Raw genomic sequence first — 14,260 nt, forward strand, 5'->3', positions numbered from 1 at the left:
TCCCCTCCCCTTTTACCATTCACCCAACACTGGGGGTGTGGCTTACTTCAGCTGGGTCACCACCCACCTGACAACCAGGCATACAAAAACATGATTTTAACACTTACTGTACACTTTTGGAAAACAATCTTCCTCCTTGTAAAATAATATGGCACCCCATCTTTTTTTTCCCTTTTTATTTTAAAGATTTGTTTTTAGGATTTTTATGCCTTTATTTGATAGGATAGTATACTGACAGGAAATGAGGAGAGAGATGGGGAATGACATGTGGCAAAGGTCGTCTGGATCGGGAATCGAACCGGCGACGCCAGCAGGCATCATAGCCTAGTATGTGGTATGCGCCTTGACCACTAGGCCAGCGGGCTCCCCATGGCACCCCATCTTTAAGATGTTTTTTTCTCAACCCAAAAATGTACAGAACGTGCTCTGTGAGATAGCATGTTCTTTAGACAGACGCTAAGGTTGTTTACTTGCTACGCTAGACTCTCTAGAGGCCCTTACGCCGTTCTCTCTGCACTCTATTTGTGTGATTATTTAACTTGTTTACTGACTAGAGTTCAATAAACACTTGTATGTAAAGCCACTCTGGTTACATTATAAACTGTTAGATTGAGTCGCGCTGACAGACAGAGAGCAGAAATGAGAGACACTCCTCTGTGTCTGCTATTGATCTGGGGTCGAGGAGCAGGGGTGACAATTGGGTATGGCAGGGGTATGCAGCTGCCATACCCTGGGTCCAGGGGGGAAAATAAAAGTTATTTTTAAATATAAATCCATGAATGTCTCTTTGTCTGTCTGTTCTAGTTATTATGTTGTTAAATTACAGTAAAATAACTACAAATGCAAAATTTAACAAAATGGTCACTTTAACAAGGTAGTATAATTATATTCTCCACACTTTTATTCTCCCCATTTTGATAAAATGGTATATTCCCAGGTTCCACAGGTCAGCTGCACAGGTGCAATGCATTATTGTTAATTGTGGCACATTTACTAACATGCCAAGTTTATCTGCACTTGAACAACCGTTCCAGGCTGCCATATTCAGCCCAAGAAACCGTAGAAACGGGGGAAAAAATAAATGTATCATGCCTGTTGCTATGCTAAGGTATGGCAACATGACTGGTGGCTTGCACGCACACGAAGGCGCGCGTGCAAGACACCAATCATGTTGCCATACCTTAGCTTTTTCTGAACTGACGCCACTGGGGTCGAGGGGTCGTGGGTTCTAAAGCAGCTGGGGTCAGGTTCAGCAGTAAGACCTTCCCTGTCTCTTGAGTTCCCAAAATGCATCGCTGCTGACCACGAGGCGAACCAGAGCGGCGGGACACCGCCACCTCGTGTGAACTCTGTGATCCAATGAAAACCAGCCAGCGTTGCCAGATTTAGACAGAGAGGAAGAAATAAGCAAATGGTCTATGAAAAAGAATATATATAAAAATTTTAAAAATAAAACACTAGGCCAATAGAAGGCACTAAAAGGCACATGAGCACTTTATTATGAAATGTGAGCTTGTATATCCGCTATGTTTAGTCATAACAATTCACTCAACCCACAATACATACGATTCGAATCACGATACTAGGTTCACGATATATATAACACAAAATTATACAAATACAGTATTTTCTGTTTGCTCTTTTAACAATACTGTGTTTTCGCTTATCCTCTTTTCAATAAAGTAGCAAATGAAAACTCCTCTGTAAAAAGATCCTGTATGCTCCTTTGAATCGTGATACCGTATATATTAGTGATGCGCGGATAGGCTTTTGAAGTCATCCGAATCCATCCGCGCACATTAATTATCCGCCCATTATCCAACCGCATTAATTATATCATCCAATTTATAAATCCGCATCCATCCTCATCCGCAACTTCAAAAGTATTATTATTATTATTAGGCTACCCTTATTATTAGGCTAATATTATTTTCTGGTAGGCTATTCCCTGTTAGTTTTCTTAGTTGTGCGATCACAGAAATGCATTGATCTAGCCTACGGAATGTCTCCGTTCGTCTTTTTTCTTTCTTTTTTTTTTTGAGTCGGTGCTGCGTCGATGCAGACAGACATGCAGGCAGACAGAGTCAGACACACGAGAGAGAGAGAGAGAGTGAAAGAGAGAGGAACAAACACAACTTAGTGGGAAGTTTAACTTACCTACTGTACAGTACTTTACAATATGGACTATGGAGCTGAGAGAGATTCACTTTTTAGCGCAGGGAGACCAGAGGTAATGAGTGCGACGATGCATGCCGTGATGCTGCCTTTAAGTGGACACAGCTGTTTAGTTTTATCGTGGACTGCACATTGCCTCATGAAAAATGTTGGTTACTTTACAAATTATACCAAATAACACACACTAACACAGACACAAGCATACCTAGATTTAGCTTTTTATTGATAGATATATTAGGCCATAATTTATTTCCTGCATTATTTAATCCGCAGATATCCGAAATTAATTAATAATTATATTTGATTGATCCAAATCCGACTGCACCGCGGATCACCGCGGTCTACCGCGGCTAAAACCGCTATCCGCGCATCTCTAGTATATATATATTTTCTAATGAAATAGATTCAAATTGTTTTAAATTTACGATAAATCTTACAAACCGCTGGTTTAAACAATAGTCTGAACATTTGGTTACAAATCCAAATAATGAGCAACAACACTTTAAAACTCATTTAATGCCACCCTTTCACCACTAGAGGGTGCCCAGTGTGCCATAGAAAATCCCATAGAGATATGCTGGTATATGCAGAAGCCCTGCAGCCATGACTTGCCTGAACACTTTCCTTTGTGCATGTACAGGAAGAGGATGAAGTTAGCTTGAAGTTAGCTATTGGCTACCAAGCATTTTAAAAGCCTTATTTTCGTCAACTTAGCCATGATTAAACCTTGCACACCTCATGCATGGGAAAAAAACAGAGAAGAATGAGCTCTAAAAAATCCAATGCAATCCTGGATTGCATTGGAGTGGATTTGTGCAGTTTGTTCACAGCTTTCAAACAAAAAAATCCGATTGGAAATCCGTTCAGGCATTCTTGAGATAATAGCCATTATGTTTTACATGTTATGTAAACAAACATGGCTGCCCTGTATGTTAGATGGGGTTGTATGGGGGTGGAACATGCAAAATCGCGATTGAAATCATGTTCACTAGATTTGATGGGGTCCAAAAAAAAAAAAATCCAGAATATTCTCGTGATTGGCACTATGGGATGCGCTAATATATCCCGAGTATATTCGTGATTGGCAATCAATGAGTTAAAAACAAAAACCTATAATCCGACTTTACAGAACAACAGGCCCAACGTCGCTTATAATAAGCAGACATGGCAACGCTGAATGAAGCCACAGTGAACTGCGGAGTCAAGCTGGCACATGTCTGACAGCTGGAATAACACACGCACGCACGGAGCACGCACGCACGCACGCACAAACAGAATGTATTTATTTAATTTAATCTTGTGAATCTTGATAAGCAGGCAGGTCTAAGAACACAAGCCCAAAAGAAGCGACTTTTTTGTTGTTGAAAATAGCCTGGTTCCAGCCCATAGACCCGCGCCCACTCTCTGAGCGGACTCTTTCTCTGGTCTGGTGTTGTAATCTGAATCTGCAGTTTACTTTATCCTGTCCGAAATGGCGGCTCCTCCAATGAGCGCAGGGGGTGGGGGTGGGTCTAACGAATATCCAATCCGTGCAGCAGTTGAAACAATTACATTTCAATGAACGTCTCACTCTGCAGGAAAAGACGCTCAGTGACCACGGCTATGCGCCATGACACTTTCGGTGGCAAAACTCGCACCGGAAGGTCGACGATTACGTGGCAGTGAATGGAAGCCCGCTGGATCAGCTTGTAAACAAACATTATATCCGAATGATTGCAACCTTTGTTATATAGTCGCTCCAGGAAAAAAAGAAATACATAAAAGAAGACATATCACAGGTATTTTGACAATCACTTGCTTTTCAATGTGCACAGTACATAAGGTTATTGAGGCAGCTAAACAGCGGCAGTTTCTGTCTCGGAGCTGTCCACGGTGGTCCGCGGCCCCGCCCCGGTGATCCGCCGCGGCCCCGGGTGAAAAACGGCCAAAAAAAGCAGACGCGACCGCGGGTTTCTGTAAAATACCTGCAATACCGCTACTGACCAGTAGTTGAGCAACTTACACAGTATAGCTTTAATTTAATTTAATTTAATTTAATTTAATTTAATTTAATTTAATTTAATTACATGGACTAACTCCAAAGAGGTTGGAAAGATGTTCTCACCATCTGAAGAGACAAACACTGTCATGAATCTTCCTCCAGGTGGCGCCAAAGTCCTCAGACAGCCACAAGTCCAACTGGAGAGGAGAGGAGAGGAGGGGAGGGGAGGGAAGGGGAGAGGAGACGTTTCAATAGAAATACTCTGTTAAAGGGGAACTAGGCAAGTCTGTGTGTATACAAACATCCCCCCCCCCTTCCCCTCTATGACAGGCATCAAACAGGTAGGTGTCTTTAATGCTTTCATTAATAAGAGAGATCACTAACGAGCACTTGACACTTTTAGGGCCTAACCCTAACCCCCAACCCCTTTGAAGTTCAAAGGGAGCAATTAAGAGCTCTGGCCAGCTCCCCCTGATAAAAACGTCCCTCCAACAGATGAATGTCAACATAAACAGTAGAACAGAACCAAAATACAGCCAGGGGGATGTGTCTTTCTGCAAGGAAACACCACAGCACAAAAATATAGTAACTGATAAAGGGAAATTACTGCAAAAAATGTATGTACATATATATTAAAAAATAGTCTTATTGCGACCGTCAGGTCGCATTTACTATCAAAACCTCCACCGGCTGTCAGTCCGTCAGTCAGTCACACGTCACACTTTTGCCCTGCTCATATCTCCGCAACCGTTGCCGCGATCCATGCCACATTTTGCACTCACACTCCTTGCCTGCCAAACCACAACCTCCAGCCATCAATTCTCACATGCCCCTCTTCTAGCGCCACCATGAGGCCGATTCTTGCAAAACACATTTTTGGACACTGCTCCTACAATGTTTGCCCTAAAATCACGCAAATCGGTACACAGTATGTCTACACTCATCTCATCAACATGGATCTGTCCCATTTAGCGCCAGATCTGCTATTTTTGAAAAAGTCGTGAAAATGTGTGCAAATCTTTGAATATATGTATTTTTAAAGCAAACGTTTGTGACTCAAATTTTGCTTCTGGGGGGTCCCTGGAACTAGATATTTTGAGATGGGGGTCCGTGGCCAAATAAATATCAGTTTGGGGGTCCTTCACATGAAAAGGTTTGAGAACCACTGACATAGTAGTCTCTATGTCCTTTTCTTTGACGATGGCTGTCCAGATTGCTGAGATAGAAACATAGGTTTTTCAAAAAATCTTAGAAGGATTCAAAAGACACTTATAGAATCGGGTCAAAATTCAAATTTTCACGATTTTTCAAAAATAGCAGATCTACAAGCTTGCAGCGTGGCACTCGGTGCCGCGCTGTGAGCTTGTATATCTGTTATTTTTCAATAGTTAAAGCATAAAATAATGATACACAATAATGTGTACCCGTTCTAAATGGGTACCTCCACCTTGGTCCCTAACTCAGTCCCACTTTCCCCCCCCTTGTGACGCCCCTGCCCCCTGCCTACCGTGAGGCTGAGCATCAGCAGCACGTTGCAGTCTCCAGGGTTGAACATCATCTGGACCAGGGGGTCAAAGGGCAAGTCGTTCGACACGAAGCTCCGGCCAAAGTCCTGCGAGCGGAAAAGACGAGATCCGCCTGTCTCTGACAGGTCTCCTGTCAGGACCACCTGGATGCACACACACACACACACACACACACACACACACACACACACACACACACACACACACACACACACACACACACATGAACTAGTGAGAGAAGATTCACAGAAGGTCAGAAAAGATCAGAGCAGGTCAGAGAAGATCACAGAAGACCAGAGAAGACCCTGACATCCCATTCTCTTCTAGTGCAGTGGTTCTCAATTAACTCTTTTACCGCTTCGGACGTTCCCGTTCGCCCCAATTCTCAACCCAGCTCGTCGTTACCAATACGGCTCGTTCTTTTTAGCTTGTCTGATGACTGTAAGCTGATGAGGGGTCGCGCCGCCGTGTACAGTAAAATCAAACCTCGGTTCGAAGTGGAGCGGTGAATTTGAGCAGCTGTACCCTATGTGAGTGAGTGAGTGAGTGAGTGAGTAAACTGTGCCTGTGAGTGAGTGGTGAGTGTGCCTGGCCTGCACAAAACAGCGCCCCTCCTTTAACTAGTGTGTTGTGTGTGGCCACTCAAGGTATTGCCAGGCTACGGACACGGCCAGCCACCCAGCCACCCACCCACCCACCCACGGACATACCTGTCTATTGGGAGCGCTTTCACCGCTCCAAAAACATCTCCCGTAACGCTGCTCTCAAACATCTACTGCACGTTAGCAATAATGGAGTCCGAAATCACTTCCTGGCTGTTTTCTGTGGATCTGATCTAGAAAATGCATTTCTATGCTCTGAATGTATGGCAAGCGAAGCAGCCCAATTCACATTAATTCTTTGCATAAGGCTGCCCTCTGACGCCAGTTTGGCTAAAGTACACACATGAGCGTCCATTGTAAAATGAATTAGTTTGAAAATAATCAATAGATAATTTTCTATAACATCGCAAAGGTAAGCTGCTTTTTGCTGGCACCACCGTTGGGAGCTTGTAGATCAGCAATTCTCACAATGTTTTCCTCTTTCTTAGGTAATTTGACAATTTGGTATTTTCTTTTCTTTCTTAAAAGACCTTCAATTGTAACTTTAGAAATGTGCAGATACCTTGTATATACTTACTGTTGAGTGAGAAAACAATCTTGGACATTAAGCTAATCATCTGAGGATCCTCAGATGATTTGATTTGATTTTGGAGTCAAGGTTTACAGTGTATATGAAAATGTTTACAAAAGACAGACAGTCACATCCAAAATGATAAAATACCAGGGGCTGTTACCGCGTTTATCTACAAAAATTTAAGACTCAGACATAGTCTGAGTCTTAAATTATGACAATAAACTACTTGTTGTCAGAACAAGCTAGGCTGTCTCAATGTTCCTGATATTTTATGGCATCTACATAAGATGCCATGAAATTGTGCAAACAAACGTGGCTCTGATGCAATCATTTGAGACATTTATGCAAACCGCAGTGTTTCAGCACAGCTACGGTGTCTTCATCAGAGTCGATCTGGAAGGCAGTTTAGCTGCTGAAATGTTTTGTTTTTGTTTGGATGTCTCAGGAGTGATTGCATCAGAGCTACGAGTTTGTGTGTGTGTGTGTGTGTGTGTGTGTGTGTGTGTGTGTGTGTGTGTGTGTGTGTGTGTGTGTGTGTCTCCTATTTTTATGCTTGTTTGCGTTGGCTGCACCTCATCACTGACAGGTGCTGCCTTTCACCTATTTAGACTATGTTAAAGTTGATCTAAACAGCAGATGGAACTGAAGGACCCAGATGACAAGCTTAATGTGCAACGTCGTTTTCTCACTCAACAGTAAACAAACACATACTGTACTAGTAAGACGCCCTAAGGGGGAGAAGCGACCAAGTAATCAGCCTAGAAAATAAATCAAACATAAATCAAACAGGAGACACCAATCTGTCCCCAGTAATGACTGTTAAGACCTTTTTAACGCTTTCTGTGCCACGGCCACTTGAGGGCGCCAAAGTCTGTAAGCCTTGCCAGAGTCTCTCCCATAGACCAGCGCTGTAACATACGGGGACCCACGTAGCAGTGACGCGCATGTTCACGTTCGTGCGTGTCATGAAAAAGACCCGGATGAAAATAGCTACAAGATAGCCATAGGCTATCACTCATGTTAGAAGCCCGATTTTCGGCGATTTAGCCGTAAATAAACCTTTTCCACTTCCATGAGAACACAGTTCAGAGAAAATGAGCTTTAAAGATGTGAGAATGCATTGGATTCGGCGGTGCGATTCGGCGGCGAGACGCTCTCGCGGGCCGATGTAAACAGATCGCGGCCGGCGGCCTGGATGAAAATTTTGCCTCAGGCTTCGGTGAGGCCTCCGATTATTTAATTCATTTTATACAAAAAGCCGATCTAGTTCGGAATCGGCACCCCGTGAAACGTTGTGCCGCCGACAGCATAGATTCAGTAAAAATTGGGGGGCTGTAAACTTGGCATCTGGCCATTTTCAATGGAATAAATCATCGGAGCACGTAGCTCGGCTCCTCGGAAAGCGTAGGACGAGCCAGGACCACCCACGTCTCTACAAGCAGCTCAGGGTAAGTAAAATAGCAAAAAAGATATTGTCTCTTGCCGAAAAAAAGCCGAACTTGTTCGGGATCGGAGTGTGAAAATAGCTGATCTACAACCTTGCGACGCCTCGCCTTGTAGTTCAGCTATTTTCACAATACTTATCTGTGGAACTGGCCCCTGTAAAGATTCAAAGCCTTATTGATGTTAAGTGAACCATGACCAAAAGCTTCACTTACTTTTCTGTTGTGCAGCCTAACAACCCGGATAACATCACTCAAAATGTTTACAAAACACAGGTTCACTTTGCTGGCAAAAAAAATAATAATAATCAAACACAATAGTGCAGTGGTCTTCAACGTTTTCAGGCCAAGGACCCCTTAGTTGAGAGAGAGATGAAGCAGGGACCCCCATAGATTCCATATAGTTTCATTGTTTGACAGCACAATTGTCAGTGTATTTTGGATTCATGTCAATTTGTGTTTTCAGATATTTAACCACTTGAATACTTACTAAACTTTGGGTACCACAAAATACTTAATAAACTTGACCTTTCACTCTGTACTTAGTCTTTACACTCTTTTCCCCCTCAACACCAAAGCTCTTTGCCAAAAATAGCTGATCTACAAGCTCACAACGCCTCGCAGCGCGAGGCGTTGTGAGCTTGTAGATCTGCTATTTTTGGCAAAAGTTCTCAGAATATGGACACTAGGGTTCAAATAAAACTAGACCAGGTCAACCTGGTTGTGCCAGACCCCCGTCTGTCATCATCATTTATGACATCATGCCTTTTGTAGGCATGTCATCATCATGTCATCATCATATATACCCTTTATATAGAAAACCCGGACCGACATTTGCTTATGTAGGCCTACCCATTTCATGGGTCTGGCAAAAAAGAGAAAAAAAGGTTTCTATCACTCAAAGATTTGAAGGACCCCCTGTAGTAACTCTGCGGACCCCCTAGGGGTCCCGGACCCCCTGTTGAAGACCCATACAATAGTGTGTTGCTTATAGCAACCATAATAGGGTGATGGAAGATGGAAGATGTCTGACCTTGCCAGAGTGGTCGGGGCTGACGGCGATGCCAAACTCGCTCTGTACGAAGGTGTGGTTGATCAGGTGAGTGACATCCTGGAAGGTCTTCCCATAGTCTTCACTGACACAGAGACACATCTTCATTATGTTAACACTTATCTTCACTCCCCCCGAGCACAACGTCTAAAATTGGTCTAAACCAGGGTTCCCCAATTAGTTTTCCCCAAGGGCCGAATAACGTCTAGGGTACCAAGCCGAGGGCCACAACAATGCAGGGGGCGACGGTGGCGTTCCCACTACTCCAGCGACAGTTTTCGTCGGGTGAAAATCTTGTATGTCCAAAACCGTTCGTTTTGAATTTATCATTTTAAAAATGATTTAAACTAGTGAAAACAGCCGATTTACAAGCACACAACGCCTCGCGGTGCGAGGCGTTGTGTGCTTGTAGATCTGCTGTTTTCACTACTTTTGTGCGGCGGCCTTGTATGATTTGCGAAAGAACGTACAAATTTGGAGATACGAGATTTCCACCCGACAACGACAATATACTAGTGTAGTTGCTGCTCTTATACCACCATTATTACTGGGGTTGGTGTGGGGCCAGACAGTTGACCCCCCGCGGGCCGCAAATGGCCCGCAGGCCGCCTATTGGGGAACCCTGGTCTAAACACTGGTCTAGAAATTAACGTTTTTTTAGACGTCTAAACTCGGACTAGACGTTGATTAGATATCTTATAGACATCTATATGAAGATAGACATTCCTCAGTGGGCTGTTTACTCATAATTCATAAGGCTTCCATTCAATCTCAGTGTCAGCCTCCTTCTCACCTCCTGTACAGCGTGGACTGGCCGAACCTCATCATGATCATCGGTACCTGGAATGTCGTCAAGACCAGCAGCACCTGAGGATGAAAGTCCAGCCATTACACAATGACCTCTCTCAGTGGCGTCAGTTCAGAAAAAGCTAAGGTATGGCAACATGACTGGTGTCTTGCACGCGCGCGAAGCAACAGGAACAGCAACAGGCATGATACATTTATTTTAAGAAGTACATTCTATTTCCCCCCAGTTTCTACAGTTTCTTGGGCTGGATATGGCAGCCATTCCTGCCATACCCAATTGACGCCCCTGACCTCTCTCTCTCTCTCTCTCTCTCTCTCTCTCTCTCTTTCTCACTATTTTCCAATTTTCTTGGCAGATACCGATTATGATATTTTGGAGAACAGGAAGGCCAAAAATATCAACAGATTTCTCTCTCTCTCTCTCTCTCACTCTCTCAACTTTATTAAAATAATAATTTCTATTTTGAAACAAAAACCTTGGCAGTAGGTTTGACCGATGTGTCAGTCAAACTACGATCATCTCCAGGTCACTCACCCCAGCTCCGTCTCCCACCCAGGCCAGGGACAGGGACCCCATGCTCCTCACGCTGAAGGTGAACTGAGGAGACAGAGATTCATACAGTAAGTCATGGCTTCTCAAAGTGGGTGTCGGTGGCACCCTAGGGTGCCGCAACGCAAGTAAGTCCAGTGCTGCAGCAGAATACTGTGATCTAACTAGAGCGGTTGTCTGGTTTCTAAGTCTCTTTGCCTGAGCAGTAAGATGCTTGAAGTGGACTTTGAGGTCGGGGTTGAATCGCTTTTTGAGTTTAGCGCTGCACTTTCGTTTTTCTTCATATTTTTTATTGATTCCTGAATATCTGAGTTAAACCATGGCTCTTGGCGAGCTTGGTGGTTTTCAAGGGAGCCACGTCGTCTAAAGTAGCATTATATTTGGTTTTAAAACCAGACCATACTTCTTCAACCTGTGAACTCTGAAGTTCTGGGGACCAATATAAACTCGCCAGTTTGTGATTAAAGTGGCCTGTGAGAAATAAAATGTTAAAATAAATGTTAAAAGTGGTTCTCTGAATATTATTTTTCTCCTCCTGATTAATGATGATTGATAGGTAAAGGATAACGTGTGACATGTCATTAATTTAAAAAAGGGGAGGGGAATACTTTTTACTCACGTGAGTAGTTTGAAAAGGTTTACTTTTACTTTGAGTAATTTCCTGGACTAGTACTTGTACTTGAGTACATTTTCATAAAGTAACAATACTTTTACTTTGAGCAGGACTTGTCAGTACTCTTTCCATCTCTATCTCTAGGAGGGGCTGTATGTTTGTGACTATGGTTCACGCACACGCACACACGCACACACGCACGCACACACACACACACGCCAACTGGTTTTAAAAACCTTCAAGTTTTTCCATTCATTGCATTCATTTTCCTTACATAACTGGTGCCTATAGCGGTGAAGGTGCACACCGACATCTAGGCTCTAATGCAGCGTGACAGTGAGTTGCAGGTTTGGTTCCCGAGCCCGACGGCCTTAGCTCCCTGTTTCCTGTCCTATCGTCACTGTCCTATCCAAAACAAAGGCAGAAATTACATTAAAAAATAAAACTGATCTAACCCAAACCCCTTGCCCTAACACCTAACCCTAAAATCCTAAACTGCCCTACCATAAACTGCACATAAATCGAACAGGAGACAAAAAATCTGTCCCCAGTAATCAACTGGTTTTAAAGCCCAAAATGTGTTCTAAAACAGAGATTCTCAAAGCGGATTCTAGGGACTCCAGGGTTCCTTAAGATGGGTCCAAATTGACACATAGAGATCTGTAACTCTTGAACCATATGTACACTGTCAGAGTTAAGGGGAGACCTTGACATTTAAAAGTTTGAGAAACACTGTTCTAAAATGTGGCTTATGTGTCAGCCACATTTTACAAACAGTTAAAAAAGCCCTGATCTAAACAGAACCACTTGCCTTAACCCTAACAGATACAACATACCTAGCCCTAAATCCTTGTCCCATAACTTATAAAACTGCACATGAATCAAACATGAGACTATAATCAACCAATAATCTGGTTTTAAAGTAAAGAATTGTCTTATACTGTATGTCAGGAACCCACGCACAGCACAGCCACACACACAGCCACACACAGAGCCACACACAGCCACACACAGCCATACACAGCCACACACGCACGCACACACGCACACACACACAGCCACACGCACACGCACATGCACAGGCACATGCACACGCACACGCACACGCACACACACACACACACACACACACACACACACACACACACACACACACACACACACACACCGGGCACAGCACAGCCACACACTGATGCAGACCCTTGACTGCACAAGACAGGCCTAAAGCCTGGAGGGGGGGCTTATACTGTAAATGGACCGAACACACTCCTCCACACACACACACACACACACACACACACACACACACACACACACACACACACACACACACACACACACACACACACACACACACACACACACACAGGGATTTGTCCAAACTGCTCACTGGTAACGGGGGTATTTAGATGCACCCGGTGCGGCTGACCTACATTCCTGCCTGGCTGACGGGGAGTCGGGGGCCACAAGCCAACAGCCTGAGCGGCGCTGGACCAAGTAGAAGTTGGGGCAAAGTATAGAATTCGTACTGTCGCACTTTAAGTATCAACAGTAGCAGATCCGCAAGCTTCAAACAGGGCACGAAGCGACACATTTTGAGCTTTGTATATCTGCTACTTTTGCTGTTTTTGTTTGTTTGTTTGTTTGTTGTGAAAAGTAACAGTTTTGGACTCTAGAAAAACTCCATAGGACTTTCAAAGTCTTGTCTTTCATGCGGAGAAGAAAAGATACAGCCGCAATGATTTGTGTGAAGCTATGGTCCATAGAAAACAGGCCGCTATTGACAATTAGATACTCCTCCTCCAGACATAATTATGGATTGTCATGGAGGAAACCCAGGTTCAGAGACGAAGAGACATCAGATTGTCATGTAAACCCAGGTTCAGAGAAAAAGAGACATCAGATTGTCATGTAAACCCAGGTTCAGAGAAGAAGAGACATCAGATTGTCATGTAAACCCGGGTTCAGGCAACATTTGGGGGCTCGTCAGTCCAGATCATGTTACCCTGCAGTTCAGCTGTGTAGCCTGGCCACAAGCCCAGGAGCTTAATAGCCTATCTCCCAAGGCCAAGGAGGGGGGGTCACTAAGATGTTTGGTCTCCCATGTTGGAGTCCAGGTGGCTGCACAGCACACTAACGCACACTCACACGAGGTTGAAATAAGGAGAGAAAAGGTTTTTCTACCCGGTAAAACTCTGGGGGTCCCCAAATTATTTTGGATGGTCCCCAGATGATTAACATACCGTAATGTGCAACATTGTTTTTTCACTCAACAGTTGTGAGCATGTAGATCAGCGATTTTCACAATAGAACCGTGTTATACAAAATGTAAAGCCTCAACTCTTAGTGCTCATCAGGGTGGGGGGTCCCCAGTTAAAATAGGATTATTTTGGGGGTCTCGGCCTGAAAAGGTTGAGAACCACTGTTCTATTCCACCAGTAGTTTGGTATCGACCTCTGACCTCTGACCTGAACCAGTGTTTACACAAATAAAACATCACAAGAGCAGCTCAAACAACCAGGGGTGGAAGAAGTACTTGCATCTTTTGTATCAATAGATGTAGAAATAGCCTACTGGAGTGGTTTGCTGCCATTTGTGGATTTCTGAGAAAGAAAACACTCCATTTCCATTGAAATGCATTGGCAGAATCGGCCCTTATAGGTAGACTAAAGGTGTGGTGTGACTGTGCCCTTACAAGTAGAAGTCACGTGAACTTCATAGTTGCATAAGAGAACAAAACTATCGTCACCGAAATATATATTTAAATTACTACCTAAGTAAAAGTACTCATTAATCAGGGTTTTCAAATGCATGAACATATTTTTGAAAATAGCAGATCTACAAGCTCGCAATGCGTCTGTGAACTCATCTCTCACTAGATCATGTCTGCCTGCCTCTGTAACAACAACCCAACCCACCACACACACACACACACACAC

The 14,260-nt window shown here is 43.8% G+C and overlaps 1 protein-coding gene across 1 annotated transcript in view; it reads right to left on the reverse strand.

Moving 5' to 3' along the window:
• LOC308286935 (sortilin-like) overlaps window positions 1-14,260 on the reverse strand; it is a gene marked incomplete at both ends in the record, with an annotated part of 46,174 nt that overhangs the window by 22,783 nt on the left and 9,131 nt on the right. The window contains 5 exons of the mRNA XM_080728057.1: window positions 4,280-4,353; window positions 5,664-5,825; window positions 9,334-9,436; window positions 10,145-10,218; window positions 10,694-10,756. Of these exons, the coding sequence (XP_080584183.1) occupies window positions 4,280-4,353; window positions 5,664-5,825; window positions 9,334-9,436; window positions 10,145-10,218; window positions 10,694-10,756 (476 nt within the window). The remainder of the gene's footprint in view (window positions 1-4,279; window positions 4,354-5,663; window positions 5,826-9,333; window positions 9,437-10,144; window positions 10,219-10,693; window positions 10,757-14,260) is intronic.

Source organism: Nannobrachium achirus (assembly GCF_963921795.1).
Source record: "Nannobrachium achirus genome assembly, chromosome: 6".
Classification (NCBI taxonomy): Eukaryota; Metazoa; Chordata; class Actinopteri; order Myctophiformes; family Myctophidae; genus Nannobrachium; species Nannobrachium achirus.